The following is a 19,364-nucleotide window of genomic DNA, read 5'->3' on the forward strand; positions in this document are numbered from 1 at the left end:
TTCCAGTTCCAGTTCCTTTTTTTGGGAACCTGCACTGTGCGGTTTCAATTCCGGTTCTGGTTCCCCCGAAAAATGGATGGTACCCGGAACCGCTCACCTCTAAAGGAAACTAATGAAATATTTAGGAATAGAGCAGGAGAAAGCCACTTCAATTATGTGTGATAACAAATCAACCATCTCTATTGCTGAAAATCCAGTCCAACATGGAAGAACAAAGCACATCAATATAAAGTACCATGCTATTCGTGAAGCTGAGAAAATGAAGGAAATCAAGATGATATTTTGCAAATCAAAATTTCAAGTTGTTGATATCTTCACCAAATGTTTAACAAAATACAGATTTAAGATGTTAAAAGACTTGCTTGGGGTTAATTCCAATATGGTTCAAGGAGGAGTGTTAAAAGATGACCATTTTCGGTTGAAGGAGTGATCGCCGTGGCGGTGGAAAAAGGATGATGCGGTGAGCGTGATGATGTTCTTTGAAACAGATTAGAGAACAATAGTTGCGACGACAAGAACTATCGCCGCAACGAGCGTTACTTCATGAAGAGATAGTAACGTTCAGGTTTTCTTTTGGACAGCAGTTTAAAGTGGTTAAGGATGTTAAAACTAACAAATTGTTTCAAATCGTGATGGAGTTATTTAGAGTTATCTCTTTAGATAATTTATATATACCAGTAATACTAGGTTTACACCACCATCTCACATCACTCTCACACATCATGACGTGGCACTGTCATGTCAACAAAATGCCACGCAAGTTCCCCCCAAATTATAATTTTTTTTTTAAAAAACACCCCAAAATTTCAGTTCCCCCTAAATCTAATCTCTCTCCCAAAACAAAATCAACGTCAAACTCTCTTCTTGCCCTAAATTAAAAATCTCTCTCAAAGCCCAAAATTTCAATTCTCAATTTACCTAAAACAAACCCCAAATCGATCTCGGTTTCTCCAAAATTTCAACTCTCAATGTACCTAAAACAAACCCCAAATCAAATCTCAGTTTCTCCAAAATACAAACACTAAAATCTCTCTCCAATTTTCCTTTAAAGATTAGTGAACTTGATTCTTTCTAAGCCCACCACGGTTTCCTCCAATTGCGTCCCCAACGAGCGCTGCACCTGTAAAGTGATTATTTCCCACTTGCTAGGTTCCAAAACGTTGCACCTGTAAGGTTAGGCATTGTTTATATAATTTGTTATAGTTGTTGTTTGTAGACTGTATTTTTTTGGTTTTTATTCATGTAATTTATTTTTGTTTGATTTTTTTTTTTAGCTGTTTGTTTTGTTCACTTGTTCACAGTTTTAGCTAGTTTCACAAGGTGGTGATTTAATGAGTGCTTTTATTATTTCAAACTAACCATAAATCCCTTCTTTACAAAGTGACTTAAGCTGCTATTTGATTTCCACATTATCTATTTTGATTTGCTAGTTTAGCTTATATTCTCTCTTACGTATCTTTCTGCCACTTTAGTCTGTATAGAGAATTTTTATTGGTTGTATAGTTTTAGTATTACAAGATTCATATCTGGGCTAGTGCCGGGATTAATTTTTATAATGGTGGGTAGCATTTGTTTATTTCTTCCCATTTGTTGTTCTGTGGCCTAGATACAACTGTAGCTAATTTAGTTTTGTTTTATGATGGGTTGTGGTAGCAATGTGTTCAGACTATTGTCGCGAAGAGAGTTTGTCCTCGAACAAAGCGTTTGTCCAAAAGATGATGGAGAGAAGCTTCAAAGCAGTGTTCTAGTTCCTTGGAGTCAAGGTTTGAAAAGGAGCCAGATTCAAGATGAGGTCTTGTCTCATGGTAAATCTTGGGTTTATTGTTTTGCTTATGTTGTCTTGATGCTTGATAGGAAATGTTAGCAATAGTACTCAGTTTTGGATGGTTAAATTCATTGTGATGTTTTGGGGTTTGACATTATTTTTCTAAATTTAAACTACTTCATTGGGTTCAGGGTAGAGTCAGAATCATTGCGCGTCTATCAGCAGATTATTGTGCATTGTTGCCTCCCCCAAGGTCAACTATTGTAGCAGCATTCAGCCCTGATGGGAAGGCGCTGGCTTCTACATAGTAAGTTGTAATTTCCTTGTTGATGCTTACTGTAAGGATGGTATGTTTATGCCAAGAGATGTGTTTTCTTGAAACTACATTTTGTTTTTGTTTATGTAGTGGGGACCATAGGGTAAAGATTATTGATTGCCAAACTGGAAGATGCTTAAGAGTGTTGCGTGGACACCGGAGGACACCCTGGGTGGTAGCTCTCTGTTATGATCACTTTGACATGATTTTATCTTTCCTATCCACATGTATTCGACGTGTTCCAAGAAAATCTATTCATATGAAAGCTACAATGGATCACATTTTTGGTAGCTTGCAGTAAATTTATTGGTAATAATGAGCTACTTTCATTTATTCAATTCCTTGTGTGCATGGTAAGTAGATAAATTTTTTTAAGTTGAGAAGGTAGCTATATACTTTGGATATCCTTTCAGTTTGTTCAAGTGACCAAAATCTTCTCTTTCCTAGTGCTTATTAATAAGTTATGTTATCTTAACATGTTCTACATATATAACAACTCACCTAACCTTTTTATTTAAATTAGATTACTCGATTCATCTGTCACTATAGCACTATTACGAGCTGTATTTTGCCATCATGTCTCATGAGACCTCAGCCCTTATTCACCTCAATTTTTCAGTTTATTTCTTTAGTTCACCTTGCTGAAATTGATCCTTTGTACTAACCATTCATTATTATTAATTCTGAATGCCTAAACATTTTGGATGAAATGTGCAGCTTTTTCTTGATTAGTACTTCACTTTACTTCTATCACACTCTCTATGTTCTTTCACTTTGCATATGAATTATGGTTTAGCAATATGCAGTTGGTGTGGTTGGGGGTGTTCACTTTAAGCATGATTTTTTAATTGTTCTTTTACTTTAAGTGGTACTGTTTTTAGCTTTTCTTTTTGGTGTGATTGGGACTGGAAAGGGTACAACCAGGTGGAGGGGTTGAGGGTTGCTATGAGTTGGGGTAATCCTTGTTGGGAGATTGGCTTGTTTTTCTGCTGTAGTGGGTGATGTGTCCCATAGCTGCTGGCAGCAGCTTGGTTTGGCCTGTTTCCCTTCACTTTTCGTGAGCTGCTGCTGAAGATTTTAGTGGCTGGATTGGGTTTTTGCTTGCTGCAACTGCTTGTTTTGTTTGTCTGGCTTTTTTTGAAGATTTGGCTTCATTGAAGTCTTGGATTGGTGGCTTAAAAAAGAAAATTAGTTTCATTAGTTTCTAGTTAATAAAGCCTAGTAGTTTAATAAAGATACAAAAGTTATGCTATCTACAACCGTTTGTATATAGATTAAAGTGCCACTTATTAATTGAGTTAACTTGTGTATTTCACTCTTCCTTTATAGTTGTGTTACATCAATTTTTATACAATAGTTTGTATAAAAAAAATTTTAAGTGGTATTATTCTAAATAAAACAAGGTTCTTGAGTTGTGTCCTGGTGTAACTTAATATTAATATCAGAGTCTTCTCTTCTTATGTTGTGTTTTTATAGGGGGATGTGGTTGATAAGCTAACGATTCAGATATTCAGGGACCCTCATCATGAAATTGTCATTTTAACACTATGAAGTGGGGTAATCCTCGTTGGGAGGCTAGCTTTTTTTTTTATCTGCTGCAGTGGATGATGTGTCCTATGGCTGATGGCAGCAACTTAGTTTGGCTTGTCTCCCTTCACTTTTCGTGAGCTGCTGCTGAAGTTTTTAGTGGCTGGATTGGGTTTTTGCTTGCTGCAACTGATCGGAGGAGAGTACTGATACTGATCAAAACAACCAGCTCATCACTTTTTTTTCTTACTGCTGTAATGTATGTTGTTTACACGTTTTTATAATATATGTTGTAATGTATGTTGTGTACAAGTTTTTATAATGCAACATTGAGGTTCTATTTCATTATTGGATGAATTTTTCTCTTGGATGTACTTTTTATTTTAAGTTTCATGACAAAAAAATCTAGCAAGTAATTGAAGTCTTGTTAGGGTGGAAATAAGAGATTATGAATGCATCATTTAAAGTTTGTAACACTTGTTTTGAATTATCTCTAACTCTCCTGTGAATGATCACTTACTATCTTGAGTTAAAAAATCTGCATAAATTTATGACAAGTTACTAAGTGCTTTTGTTTATTGCAAATCAAACCACAAAACATAATATAGTACAATCAACAAAGATACATTTTTTATTCTCTGCTTAATACAAGAAAACAAAAGGAAGTTTTTACAATTTCTCAACCATCTTCCTATACTCTGCGCACAACCCTAAACAAGCAAAGGACCCCGCCTAACAAAAGAAAGCAATATCCAAGCAACAACACAACAGCAACATCCAAGCAACAACACAACAGCAACAAGCAAGGGACCCTAAAACTACCCACAAAATAGCAGCAAAAAAATCAATTGGAGAAGTGAATCAGCCATAGCCCCACGCTACAAATCACAGCAGCAAAAAATCAATTGGAGAGGTGAATTAGCCATAGCCCCATGCTACAAACCACAGCAGCAACATCTAAGCAACAACACAGCAGCAAGAATAGACATCCAACAGCAAAAAAGCAGCAAGAACAGCCCCCTACTAGTAAAAAAAATTGCAGCAGTAGGGGAGAAAATGAGTCTATAGCAACACACAAAGACCCCAGCGCCAGCTGCCTCAATGCAGCCCTCACCTCCTCCCACAAAGCCAACCACCCCAGCACCAAAAACACCCCCCAACCGCCAGTCCCTCTCACCAGCCACACAAACCACACACAACCCCAAGAGACGGGTCTGCAGCAGCCACAACACAGGACCCCAAACCAAAAAGTCAACCCACGCACCAGGAGAGAAAAAAAACTGAAACAATATCCCTTCCTCCAGAAACATCTTTGCCAAATGCACCACGCAACAAACTAGAAACAAGCCCCACACCCTCCCATTGCCCACCCACCATCCGCACCAATTAGGGAGCAACTTAAAATTTTAATTAACTTATTTGTCTTAGTGAAAACGTAACTTTCCATTTCTGGGTTCTTAATTTTCTCTTCATCCAAATAGAAAATTAGAAGTTAATAAGAAAAAGGAAATTATATAGTAGTGTTCTTACCATTAAGGCCATTAGTTCAGACTGCAATCTATTCATTCAAACATATAAAAATGAACAATTAGAAAATCCCAAAAATCCTAAAGGAACTTTTAGAAATAAGCAATAAAATCAACATAAAAATCCAATTAAAGAACTCAAAGATTCGCCTTTGAAAAGGATAGGCTGGTGGTGGTGGAAGATGATAGATAGTGTACTGGAGATAAGATTTATAAAATAGTTCTTGTTTTAAGGTTGTTATCTATTTTCATTAGCCAGTTAGAGGCTCTCAAAACCAAAACAACAACAACAACAATGGCCTCAGCATCGGCTTCTCTCCTCAAGTCATCTCCCGTTCTTGACAAGTCTGAGTGGGTTAACGGCCAGACCATCATCTGTCAGCCCTCTGTCTCTGTTGTTAGATGCCACCCCAACGCCCCTTGTGCTCTTACCATTCGTGCTGGTTCCTATGTTGATGAGCTCGTCAAAACTGTGGTGCTGAGTTCAAGTTCCATTCTAGGGTTTCAATTGGATTTTGGGAGAGAAAATTTTTCTAGGAAGAGGAGTTGCGCATGACAGTGGTGGAAGATTGATTGTAGGGCAACTTTGAGAGAGATTTCTAATTTAGGGGAAGAAGATAGTTTGACGTTTTGATTTTGTTTTGGCAGAGAGATTAGATTTAGGGGAAAATGAAATTTTGAGTTTTTTTTTTTTATAATTTGAGGGGAAATTGCGTGGCATTTTGTTGATGTGGCAGATGATGTGACAGTGCTATATCATCTGCCACATCATGATGTGTAAGAGTAATGTGAGATGGCGGTGTAAACCTAGTATTATTGTTTGGCCTATAAAAAGCGAACAAATTCATCAGTATTAAGTAGCGGCTACCTAATGGCTAATCAGTTTTGCTCCATAGAGTCTTAATTTTTTATTTTCCTAATTTTATTTTTTCGCTCATTCATTGATGAGAACACAATGATATAGTGATGAAGGAGGAAGGTTTCTCGTGATGACTGATGACCAAAAATGATGACGAGTCTGATTTTTTCCATTCTCTAAATTGTGATGACAAATCGAGGCATTTGTCTGAGAGAACTTCATGCCCTAATCATTATTTTTCCTCTTAATTTTTTTTATGAAACATAAATAAATCTGTTAATTTGGGTGTTCAAATCGAGGCAGTTTTGATTAGCTATTAAAACAATATCATTCCGTAGGTTACACTTAAATAAACTAAATTGTGATTGAACAAAACTTCTATGGAAAGAAACTTAATTTTGAGACAATAGATATAATAAGCAAATCTGCATCTTCAAACTAATTAATAATACAATCGATAATATAATACAAGGCACATCGGCAGAGTAGATAGACATAGAGGTTTTAGTTTTAGGGTTTTTTTCAATTTTCAAAATCCCCAAATCAGATTTTTATATATTTTGGATAGAATAAAGATAGTTGACAAATACTTCTCCCAACTTTTTCTCACAAACGGATTCATTATTGGATAGATGAGACCCATTGCGAGTTGACTAATTTTTTAACGTTTGTGAGAGAAAGTTAGTGAGAATGGTTTGTCAGTATAGTATTATTGTTTTGGATATGAGTGTATTTGTCAATTTTAAAACTAAAAAATTACAGTTACCCCGTATTACTTTCAAAAGTATCACATATATCCTCGAGCTCGTTCAAACTCGCGAGCTTGTCGAGCCAAGTAGTACCATATTCGAACTCAGCTTGATACTGTAGTCGAGCCGAGCTTGAGCTATTTCCAAGCCGAGCAGCTCGGCTCGAATCTCACCCCTCACACGACTTTGTTTTCGTATTTGGGCAATTTGGCCATTTTAAGGGTATTTTAGACTTCCCGTTTTGCGCTTTAGCCTTTGGGTTAGATTTTGAAACTTGAAACGATGAGAGTTATTTTCTTATTTTTTTGCCAAATTATTTCCTCCGTCCGTGACAATTGAAAATTCTAAACAAAAGATCAAATTGAAAGCTCCCATAGATTGATTAGATTCCTACTTAACTATATGTTACAATAAGGTAATTTTCAAAGCAACTTTTTTCTCGGTGTTTATTATTATTATTATTACTACTTTTGAAATTTAAGATTTTTGATCTGGTTGGTTGATTCTTTGCGTATAATTAGACTAAATTAATCACAATTGAATGTTTAGGGACAAACTCGAGATGGGTTCTTTGTATCTCACATTGCACTGTAATGGGTATTTTGTTTTAGGAAGAATTAATTTTCAGGTTGTTAATTCAGTAAATGTCTATACTCTGTTAGTTTATACTCACGCAATCAATCTTGGCTGCTTCAGCATATGATTCTAGTTAATTTGGCGGGAATTTTGATATAAACCACTAAAATAGCATGATCTTTGTATCCCATTTCAGCGCCGTCTTATCTTCATTGTTTTTCAGTGGCGGCTATGGTGCCTTTCTGTAATTGGTGGCGGCTCTAGTGCCTTCAAGGAATCTTTGTGTCTTGAATTGGCTTTGCTTTGTGTCTTAAATTGGAAGGTGAGTTTCTAAAAGTTAACTTTGTCTTGAATTTTTTATGCTCCGTTTGTGTCTTAAAACGTTCTCTTGAATTGGTGATTGGTATTGGGGTGACGATATGTTCTAGTTTAAATCCACAGTGAACGGAGAAGTGGGAGCTGAACTGCAGAGGTTTTGTACCGATACGAACCGCTTAAAAGTGATAATATTTCATATCTTCTAGTTCATTGTATGGTTGGTTTATTCGTTGTGAATGAACAATTAAGTTACACCAAATAATTGAAACAACAANCCCTCTCAATCCTTGAATGTATAGCATCTAAACCTGCTTTAACTATCAAATTGATGATGTGACAAGCACATCTCTGGTGATAAAATTTGCCTTCACCAAGCGGATCTAATTTCTTTTCAAATAAAGAGATTGCCGCGGTGTTAGCAGCTGCATTATCAAGCGTTAGCGCTACAACTCTGTCAGTTAATAAATATTCTTGCAAAACTTCAAGAATTGTAAAATAAATAGTTTCAACACTATGTTTTTCATATAATGGTTTAAAATCTATCAATTTTTGTTGTAAACCCCAATTATGATCTAAGAAATGTATTGTGACAGTTAAAAAATCGGTTTTTGATCTACAAGCCTATATATCTGATGTAAGTGTAATAGATATATTCCTAAAATTTTGAAATTCGTTTTTAAGTTTATTATTTATTTTGTTATAAAGTTTTAGTATATCTCTTCTAATTGTACTTCTACTAACAGGGGTATATGCTAGACAAAATGCAGTTTTAATCATATTAAAAAAAAAAAAAAAGATTTTTAGGTAAACAAATGGGAGAGTCCATAGCAACTATATATCTTGCTATTTCCTCTTGTGCAACATGTGTATTGTATTGCCATATTGAGAGAGTTGAGGATTATTGATTAAAATTGAGTTGAGTTTGAATTTGTCTACCTGATCCGCTTGAAGATGCATTTATTTGGGGATGCTTCTTCTCTACGTGTCGTCACATCGTCGAAGTCCCCTTCTCAGCGCCAATAATGGCTCCACATAAATTACATATCCCACATGATTCTTCCCCCTCCTCATTTGTCTTTGGCCGTTTTGATTTGGTGAAGTATCGCCAGACATCGGACACGACCCTCTTTGACAGTCAGGGGGGTTGGGCTATGTCCATGCCCATTGGCTCGCAGCTCGCATGTGTTTGGCTACACCTCGTCTTGACTGAATGTGGTTGTGGAATTGCAGCTGCTTCCTCTGGAGGAAATGGTGAAAATGGATTGAAGCCTTCAATTTCTTCGGTGGATGGAATGTAAAACTCATTTGGGGAAGACATTATAAATTTATGATAAAATAATAAATAATTAAAATGAAAAGAAATTAAATAATAATATGAAATTATGATGATATTGAAAAATAGAAAAAAATTTGAATAATATAAATAAATTATATGAATAAATTATAAAAATAAATTTAATGAGAAATTGATTGGAGATTTGGAGTAGAGAGATTAAGAGAATGAAAGAATGAGAGATTGATTGGTGTGAAAAAAATGAATTTATAGTGTAGATTGGGAAGGGAATGAAAAAAAAAAAACTTATAATTAATAATATAATTATAACCGTTGGCTACTCTGTTGTGACCGTTGACAGCCAACGGTTATAAAAAGTTAAAATACTTTTATTTTTTTTAATAAATTTTATAAAAATTTATTTTAACCCTTATAATTTATACTTATTTAAAATTAATAAGGGGTTTAATGTAATTTTACAGGGGACTAAAAGGATAAAATACAAAAAAAATTTGGGCCTAGTGGAGGGCCCGGGCCCTCATTCTTAGGCCTGGTCCCGTTTTGGGACCAAGCCTCCTAGGACCGGTCCTCTCAAGGACCGGTCTTAGGACTGGGTTTTGATGCTGGGCTTTTGGGCCCGGTCCCAAATACCCAGCTCTATCTCCAACTCATTGTACTAAATTGGTGCAAGTTTTGTTGTAAAACACTATTGCATCTCCAACTAACTACATCAAATATTACACCAAAAAGAATATTCTTTAGAATATTCTTTTTTTCTTTTATTGTACTAATTAACAATTACTTTATTTCACTCATTATTTTTGTATATATTAATTAAATATTGGGAATGATATTTTTATTAAATAATAATTACTTTGAAAATTATACTAATTTAATAAAATTAAGCATTTATTTAATCAAATAAACATTACATTTAATATAGAAAAAACATTACATAATATAAAATGATACCAAAAAAAAAAAAAAAAAAAAAAAACAACAACGACACAAAAGTAAAATTCCATATTGATAGTAATTTAATTTTTCGAATTAGTATGTTCTTCCCACAAATGATCAATTAATGGATTTCGAAGAGCATGGTGAGCCTACGTGAGTTTTTTCAAAATGAGCAATCAAGAATTACGCAAAAAAGAGCACAACAACAAGGTCAAGGATCTTAAAATAACTCAAGTTCTTTTCAATATTTTGATGATCTTACAGGATCTAGAACTAATCTACCGGAATACTAAATTGTTATTTTAGTTTATGTTTATTTTCTTTTAATTTTAGTATTTTTAAATTAGTGTTAATTTTTATTTTGAGTTATTGTAGTTTAATATTTGCATTGAATAAAATTTTGTTTTTAATTTTTCATCATTTTTTGAATTATATCATTATTATGAATTTATTATTATAAATATTAACATAAATAATAATTAAATTAAATTAAATATATATAATCAAATTTGGTGTAAAATTTTATAATTAAATTAGTTTAACAAAGTTAAAAAAAATTAAAGTGCTACCGTACCACGCAATTTGGTGTGGCGCTAATTTGGCACTTAACGCTGTGTTGGAGCAAAAACCCACGTCATTTTGGTGTTTTTCACACCAAAATGGCGTGGATAAAAACACCATATTGGCGTGGGTTGGAGATGCCCTAACCGTCAAACCTTATTAATCTCAATACGTTTCCATTTCATTTTCATCTTCTTCGTCTTCTTCTCTCTTCATTTCTTCGTTACATGACCCATCTCTCTGATTTGATTCAACATCACTCAGTACCACCACCACTCACCAACGAACAGCCAACTCTTCTGCCTGTCTCTCCATCACTAAAAAAACTGAACAATTTTACGCTTCCAGTCTCCAAAACTTCATTTCTTCTTTGTTCGCAAGCATTGGAAACATCCAAAGGAGAATCATCCAAGCAAACAAACAGCAGAGTTTTCCTTTCTAATGGAAATGGGATGGGGGTTGACTTGGTTTGTTCAAAGTTTGAGTATTTTTTTCTTTTTTCTTTTTTGATGATAGTAAATGCTTTGTTGATTGTTCTGTGAATTGGGTTTGTCGTATGATTGATCAAGTAATGTTGACATTGATCTTATTTGAGATGGGATTGGCTTGATTTTACTGAAATCTGAAAAAATTCAATACTCAAATTGTATCTTACCTGTAAGCATGTAATGGGTTGGTTTTGTTTACTGTTTGCTGAGAGTTCTGTAACTTGGGTTTATTGAATGATTAACCGAATCAGGTTGCGATGGTTGTTTTAAGATAGGTTTGAGATGGGGTTGACCTTGGTTTGATCGGAAACTAAGAAAGTTTGATACCTTTGCTGCATCTTAGAAGAAACTAAAAGAACATGTTAAGTAGATCCAAAATCATTTATGTTTTCTTATGTATAGAGTTGCCTTGGGAGATAGTTGGATCTCTCTAGAGGATTTTGTGGTCAGTTTGTTTGATTTTTTGATTAATTAAAATTCGTATTAACTTTCAATCTGGACGGAAATTTAACTGAAATATGCAGCTTTCTTGGGGTCCTCTGCTTAAGGATGTCTCGCGGCTTGATAACAATGGTTTGGAGAAATCAAACAGGTCTGCATCACATATTTAACATTCTGTATAAACAAAATAGAAACAAATAATTAAGCGGCTGTAAATTTTCTGCTATGATAAAACTTAAATATGATACGCTTTGGCAAACAGTCTGGGTCAAAAGATTAAGCAGCAACTTGAAGATGGTCAATTTGTCGATGCCACAAATTCATGGAGTGAACTTGAAGAAGTGATTAATGCTAGCAGCAGGTCCGTGGTACTCTATATATATATATATATATATATATGTTAAGATTCTAGGGTTTATGATTAAACCTAAATCAGTCTCAAACAGGTCATCAATCAACGATTAAACACAAGGCAAATGGAAAAATAAGAAGAACAAACATAAAACAGGACACAACAATTTATAGTGGTTCGGCTTTACAGCCTACATCCACTCTCCAAGGCTCACAATAGGAATTTCATTATCAATCAATAATATACAGTGAGAATGATTTCATCAGAACATAAAGGAAAAACAAACAAGGAAGGAACACACCAATTTGTAAAGCCCTAATTCTCTCAACCCGAAATCTGCCTTTTCCTCCAGCACCAGCAGGTGTTAAATACACATGCTCTAAGCCTGAGTCGTCATCCAGCTGTCTCTGATTCTCCATAACCACAAGATCACAAAATCAATTCTGGAACATTCGGTAGGGTTGTGAGTTGTCGAAGCAAAACTGAAATGAGAGAGAGGAATGAAGTCTGCACACAAAATGAGATAACCCAAACAGATAACATATTAGGTTTGGCCAAAAACGACGTCGTATAGGAGAGTTTGACTTTAACACTTAAGCTGACTTCCACCGTGGCAAATAAGGAGCCACATCACCACAATTCTCTACCTTGGCTTCTTGATTTGTCACCCCCCTTATGTGGCCTTGGAAATTTACCAGTTCACTCTTGAACTTGAAACAGGCTCATACAGAGCCTGTGTTTTTCAAATGGGACAGATTTTGTGAACATGTCGGCAAGATTGTGAGATCCATCAATTTTCTCAATCTCGATTTCTCCTCTTTCAATCATTTCCCTAATGAAATGAAGACGGACATCAATGTGTTTGGTTCTTTCATGGTAAACTTGGTTTTTTCAAAGGTGAATCACACTCTGACTGTCACTGTTAATCTTCACTGTCTGTTGCTCAATACCCAACTCATTGATCAAACCTTTCAACCAGGTGGCCTCCTTTATTGCCTCAGTCAATGCAACATATTCTGACTCAGTTGAAGATAGGGTAACCATATGCTACAATTTTGATTTCCAACTGACAGTATTTCCCCACAAGGTAAAAACAAACCCAGATGTAGACTTTCTTTTGTCTAAATCTCCTACATAATCTGCATCACAAAACCCCTCAACACACTCATCACAACTATGGTTTTTCTTAAAAACAATTCCTGCTGATTTGGTTCCTTGTAAGTATCTCATAATCCATTTAAGAGCCATCCAGTGAGTCCTTCCTGGATTGCTCATAAATCTGATAACCAAACTTACAGAAAAACCTAAATCTGATCTGGAATATACCATCAAGTACATTAGGCTTCCCAGTGCACTAGCATAAGGTATCCCTGCCATTTCAAGCTTCTCAGTTTTAGTCTGTGGACTCTGCCCATGTGAAAGTTTTAGGTGAGCACCGAGAGGAGTCTGAATAGATTCAGCATCCAGCAGGTTGAATTTCTTCAGAATTTTCTCAGTGTAGTCTTGCTGGACTAACTTTAGACTTTCAGAAGCTTTGTTTCTGATAATGGAAACACCAAGAATTTTCTGAGCCTGACCCAGCCCTTTCATTTCAAACTTGGTGTTCAATAACCTCTTCAGTCGACATATCTCAGATTTATGATGGCATGCCACAAGCATATCATCCACATACAACAGTAAAAAAATATGTGTCAGTTTTGAGATTCTTTTATAGTAAAAACAGCTGTCAAAATTACATCTATTAAACCCTATTTCTAGCATAAAAGAATCAAATTTCTTATAACCCTAAACCATATAATGATTTTTTTAATAGACAAACTTTACCTGTAACATTGTTGTATCCTTCAGGTTGCTCCATTAGAATACTTTCTTCTAAATCCCCATGCAAGAAAGTTGTCTTCACATCAAGTTGTTCTAATTCCAGATTGAATTGAACTACTAGAGAAATCAGGACCCTAATGGATGTATGCTTGACCACGGGAGAAAATATTTCTTTATAGTCAACCCTCTCTACTTGTGTGAACCCTTTTGCGATTAACCTAGCCTTGTACCTAGGTGCATCCTGAGTTTTTAAACTTGGTTTCCTTTTGAAAATCCATTTACATTTTACCACCCTACAGTCTTCTGGTTTATCAACCAAAACCCATGTATTATTCTTCATAAGAGAATCAAATTCTTCCTCAATGGCTTTCTTCCATTCCAATTTTTCAGATCCAGAAACTGCTTCTTGGAATGTCTTAGGTTCATCATTCATCTCTCCCTCCACCTGAAGTGCATAAGCCACCAGGTCTGCATATCCTAGTCTACTTGGAGGTCTGATTGTTCTCCTAATTCTATCTCTTGATAATTGATAATCAGTCAAGTTTGAAGTATCTACACCTGGAGTATTCTGTCTTACTTCACGATCACCAGTTGGTTCTTCCTCATGAGTATCTAACTCCTCAACTCCACCTTGATTCAAACTTGGGCTAAAACTGGAGTTTGTCACTTCTAGTTCTAGGTGTCTAGCTTCTAAATAAGAGATCTCAGATTCATCAGGTTTGTTTCCTAAGCCAGGTAGGGTATTTTCTCTGAATATGACATCTCTACTCACAATACATTTCTTAGTTTCTAAATTCTAGAACTTGTAGCCTTTAACCCTATCTGGATATCCTAAGAAAATGCATTTAATGGCTATAGGTTTTAAATTTTCATCCTTAGAATGAACATAGGCTAGACATCCAAAAATTCTAAGGTTTTCAATGTTTACAGGATGACCAGTCCACCTTTCAAGTGGAACCCTAAAACCTATAGCTGATGAGGGTGTTCTGTTTATCAAGTAGAATGCAGTATGGACTGCTTCTGCCCAGAACTTGACTGGAAGTTTGGAACATGACAGATGCTTCTTACCTTTTCTAGAATAGTCCTATTCATCCTTTCACAGAACCCATTCTGTTGTGGAGTGTGTCTCACTGTCTTATGTCTAACTACCCTATTAATTCTACAGTAGTTATTAAACTCCTTGTTAATGAATTCCAAACCATTATCAGTTCTTAACTTTTTCAGTTTCTTTCCATTTTGCTTTTCAACCATGGTTTTCCATTCCTTAAATCTAGAAAAGGCTTCATCCTTGGTTTTAAGAAAATAAATCCAAACATGCCTAGAGTAGTCATCTACAAGACTCAAAAAATACCTACACCCTCCAAGTGAATAATGCCTAGATGGTCCCCATAAATCAGAGTGCACATACTCAAGTGGTGAGCTTGAGTAGTGCTGTCCAGTCCCAAATTTTACCCTGCACATTTTCCCAAATACACAGTGCTCACAAAAATTTAGATTCCCTGTTTTATCCCCACCCAATAGGTTTTGTTTACTGAGTTCACCTAAGCCTTTTTCACTAACATGGGCAAGCCTTCTATGCCACAAGGTGGTCTTATCTAGTTCCTCAGTTGACCCAAAATTAGCCACTCCACTATCAGTCCCACCTTTCAACACATACAGACCATTTTTTTTGTCAGCCTTCATGACAACTAGGGAACCCTTTAAGACACCAAGACTCCCATTAGCAGCCTTATAATTCAGACCTATAGAGTCTAAAGTTCCAAGAGAGATAAGATTTCGTTTTAGGTCAGGGATATACCTAACATCAGTAAGTGTCTTAGTTAATCCACTATGGAGATTTAGATTAACAGATCATATTCCCTTAATATGACAGACAACATTGTTTCCCATCACTACTTTCCCACCATCTAAAGGTTGAAATGAGCTAAACCACTCCCTATTAGGTGTCATATGATAGGTGCAACCAGTGTCTAAATTCTACTCTTCCCTAGTACTACCCTCTGAAATAACTAGGACCTCTGAACTCTCATAACCTTCTGATACTACCCCTGCACTACCTCTATCATCCTCTTTCTCATATTTCTTCTTCTTTCTCTCAGGACAGTCTCTCCTAAGGTGACCCTCCTTATGACAGAAGAAACACTTCCATTTCCCAGGTTTGGACTTAGACCTATGTCTATTCTACCCTCCCCTTTTCCAGTTCTTCTTTTTAGATCTTCCTCTTACTACAAGACCCTCACCATCACTCACATTTTTATCCGTAATTCTATTTTTAGTATCCTTAGCTGAGATAGCTTCTACTACTTCTTCTAATTTCAGAGTCTGCCTACCATATTTCAAAGTCTCTACAAAATTCGAGTAGGATTTGGGTAATGAATTCAACAAAATCACAGCTTGGTCCTCATCACCAATTTCAATGGAAATACTCTCTAAATCTTGTATAATCTTAAGAAAATCATTCTTATTATCTTTTAGAGATTTTTGTTCATCCATCTTAAACCCAAATAAACTCTGTTTTAGAAATAAACGATTAGGCATAGTCTTAGACTGATAAAGTGAGTCTAACCTGCTCCATATCTCTGCAGAAGTCTTTTCCTTTTTGACTTCTCGAAGCACTTTGTCACCCAAGCCAAGGATCAACGAGCTCTTGGCCTTGTTCAGCATGTCTTGTTTTTCAGTAGTGGTTAATGTTGCAGTTAACTCATCTTCTCCCTTCAGAGCTAACGCCAAGCCCTCTTTAACCAGTACTGCCTCCATCTTTATTTTCCATAGTCCAAAGTCGTTTTCACCTATAAACTTCTCAAGCTCATATTTAGTCGACATGTTTTCTCACAGATCAGAAAAACATTTAGCAACAGAGAGGGAATTAGTTTAAAGAAACTCAGAGAAATGTATTTAGGCAAGATTAAAACAGAGAAACCCTAACTGGACCTTCAATCGAGCTCTGATACCAATTTGTTAAGATTCTAGGGTTTATGATTAAACCTAAATTAGTCTCAAACAGGTCATCAATCAACGATTAAACACAAGACAAATGGAAAAATAAGAACAAACATAAAACAGGACACAATAGTTTATAGTGGTTCGGCTTTACAGCTTACATTCACTCTCCAAGGCTCACAATAGGGAATTTCATTATCAATCAATAATATATAGTGAGAATGATTTCATCAGAACATAAAGGAAAAACAAACAAGGAAGGAACACACCAATTCGTAAAGCCCTAACTCTCTCAACCAGAAATCTGCCTTTTCCTCCAGCACCAGTAGGTGTTAAATACACATGCTCTAAGCCTGAGTCATTATCCAGCTGTCTCTAATTCTCCATAACCGCAAGATCACAAAATCAATTCTAGAACATTCGGTAGGGTTATGAGTTGTCGAAGCAAAGCTGAAATGAGAGAGAGGAATGAAGTCTGCACACAAAATGAGATAACCCAAACAGATAACATATTAGGTTTGGCCAAAAACGATGTCGCATAAGAGAGTTTGACTTTAACACTTAAGCTGACTTCCACCGTGGCAAATAAGGAGCCACATCACCACAATTTTTTTTTTCAAAAAAAAAAAAAAAAAAAGTTTTGTTAATGAAATTAATGACAACTGAATTATGTTTTTATACACTGAATTGTTTTGCCTCAGGTTTTTTACAATTTTTTACTGGATTCGGGCATGGACCGATATCACTAGCAAATGTTCACATGAGGTTTGATTTACTGCTAACTTTTGCATTTAGGAATTGCTTATTTGGTTGATTCAGAATGGATAATGGATATATGTAAAAGCAAAGGTTTAGCATTTTTTCAAGATAGTAAAAATCCACATATTCAAGTTCTTAAACACTTTAGGTACTTTGAAAGCTATGTGTTGGAGACATAACCTTCAGAATATGGTTTGGGTGAGATAAATTGATTGAAACTTGATTAAGTCAATCTGTAATAAATTTTAAGAAATGCAGGAAATGTAAAATACCCCTCGAAATACAGCAGAACAATTTTTGAAGGCATAATGAATTAAGTATTTTGGAACATGGCAACTGCCAAAACTACTGGATTGTGTTCTCTAACATCATGAGAATTTAGCTCACATCTTCAATGCAATTTTTTTGTTTACTTTTGCAAGTTTAGATTATTGTCAATTTTTTCTGGTAACTTAAATTTCTAGTTCCACTTTACCTTCTTCCCCTTTATTTATTTATTTATTTATTTTGTGGTTTGTATAGGAGATTTTGCTAAATGAATTTGATGCTGTTGCATATAGAATTCTGGCATACTTTCTTTTGGGTTTAGTCAAGATATACTCCAAAAAAGTTGAATATCTGTTTGATGCATGCAATGATGTATTGATTAAGATTAATGACTTTGTGGTTGGTGAAAAAAGTAAGTCACAGAAGGGAAAACTGAGTTTACCGTATTATGCTATTACTGTACCAGATAGGTTTGAACTTGATGCTTTTGATCTGGAGATTCTTGCAATAAGAAGGTACTTTATCAGAAAAAATTGCAAGAAGAAGGTACTCAAGATATTGCAATAAGAAGTACTCAAGATACCTAAGTTACTTGAAATCTGCTACTACTTCTGATGGAGATGGTGATCTTGATGGCTTGATGAACGGGGAAATTAAAAAGAAGCTCTAAGATTATTCTTGAAAATGTGACGTAAGTCTTCTTCTACTTCTTTTCAAATAAAAAATGGAAGTGAATGGTTTGATATTTTACTCAAGATTTTGATTATACTTTTCACAGATGAGGAGGGCAGTCGGATTACGTATTCACATAGCTTCAAGGTGATTTTATGAGACCCAAGATTAATGAGGTACATTAGGAATTTCAAAAAAAGTTAGTATTGGCATAATTTTTCATGATTTAATTGACATAAATAACTTAATTTATACTTCGAAGGAATCATTCTGTCTGAAAATATATGATTCCTTTGTCACCACTCAAATGTGTTTGAAAGCTCAACTATAACTCTTTTCATTTGGTTTAAAATTGAAGTCAAACATTCCATACTATCTTCTCATATATAAAATGCATGGTTGCCAAACACGTCCTTATCATTTTGGGTGCATTTGTGATATGGGTTTTTGTTTTGTTTTCATAAGATGATTCTAAATTTTACATTAATCATCTTTTATCTTACAAGTGGATGAGCTACTTGCAAAAGGGGTGAATGTCACCACATACAATGGGCAAGTAAGCCATTTTTATATTTATAATCAAGAGTCATTTTCATCATAAACATAAAACCTTAGAAAATGGGTTGCACATATTCCTATGGACCACCCAATTATCAGACCATTTTCATTTTTTGGTTTAACTGGTATTGTGATTATGACGTGATTTTGTGGTTAATTGTAGTTGGATGTAATTTGTACAATAAAGGGAATTGAAGCATGAAATTTATTAAATATAACAGATTTATCGACTCTTAGGTATTCTCTCACTCTATTCAATTTGTTTATTAGGTTATTGTGTACATTTAATTGATGTGACTGGTGATTAATGGATCTCATTTGATGTCAATTTTTGTAGGTAGATCTCAAAGTTGCTTTGGGATCAAGGTGTGTACAGTGGCGAAGGAATCATCAACTGAATAGTTGTTTGGTTATTGTATATATTTAATTGATGTGACTGGTGATACAATTTTTGCTGATAGATCTTAAAGTTGCTTTGGGATCAGGGTGTGTACAGTGGCGAAGGAATGAATAATTGTTTAGAAGGTTTTATGCTTCTTCTGGCAAGTGGTAGATGAGTATCAGAAAAAAATTGGTGATTCATGGAAAGACTGTACATGTAGACAACTCTCAACCATGGCCCTATCTGAATGAAGCTTT

The 19,364-nt window shown here is 35.1% G+C and overlaps 1 protein-coding gene and 1 non-coding gene across 2 annotated transcripts; both read left to right on the top strand.

Annotated features, from left to right (window-relative positions):
• Window positions 1-5,429: 5,429 nt before the first annotated feature.
• On the top strand, window positions 5,430-17,218 carry LOC116125119 (serine carboxypeptidase-like 51). Its single transcript, XM_031410839.1, has 5 exons — window positions 5,430-5,635; window positions 11,318-11,360; window positions 11,440-11,507; window positions 11,619-11,724; window positions 17,171-17,218. Exons 1-5 carry the CDS (start codon window positions 5,430-5,432, stop codon window positions 17,216-17,218), a joined length of 471 nt encoding a protein of 156 aa, XP_031266699.1.
• LOC116126418 lies at window positions 6,117-6,209 on the top strand. The gene has a single exon (XR_004127480.1). It is a non-coding gene; the product is annotated as a small nucleolar RNA SNOR75 (small nucleolar RNA).
• Window positions 17,219-19,364: the final 2,146 nt, after the last annotated feature.

This window comes from Pistacia vera, unplaced genomic scaffold (genome assembly GCF_008641045.1).
Source record: "Pistacia vera cultivar Batoury unplaced genomic scaffold, PisVer_v2 Contig104, whole genome shotgun sequence".
NCBI classification, from domain to species: domain Eukaryota; kingdom Viridiplantae; phylum Streptophyta; class Magnoliopsida; order Sapindales; family Anacardiaceae; genus Pistacia; species Pistacia vera.

Excerpts from the sequence above, each read along its gene's own strand:
- LOC116125119 (XM_031410839.1), top strand. The coding sequence starts at position 5,430 with ATGGCCTCAGCATCGGCTTCTCTCCTCAAGTCATCTCCCGTTCTTGAC. Across the intron at positions 5,636-11,317 it reads AGTTCAAGTTCCATTCTAGG|AGTTGCCTTGGGAGATAGTT; the intron begins GTTTCAATTGGA and ends TCTTATGTATAG. Across the intron at positions 11,725-17,170 it reads ATGCTAGCAGCAGGTCCGTG|GTTTTTTACAATTTTTTACT; the intron begins GTACTCTATATA and ends GTTTTGCCTCAG.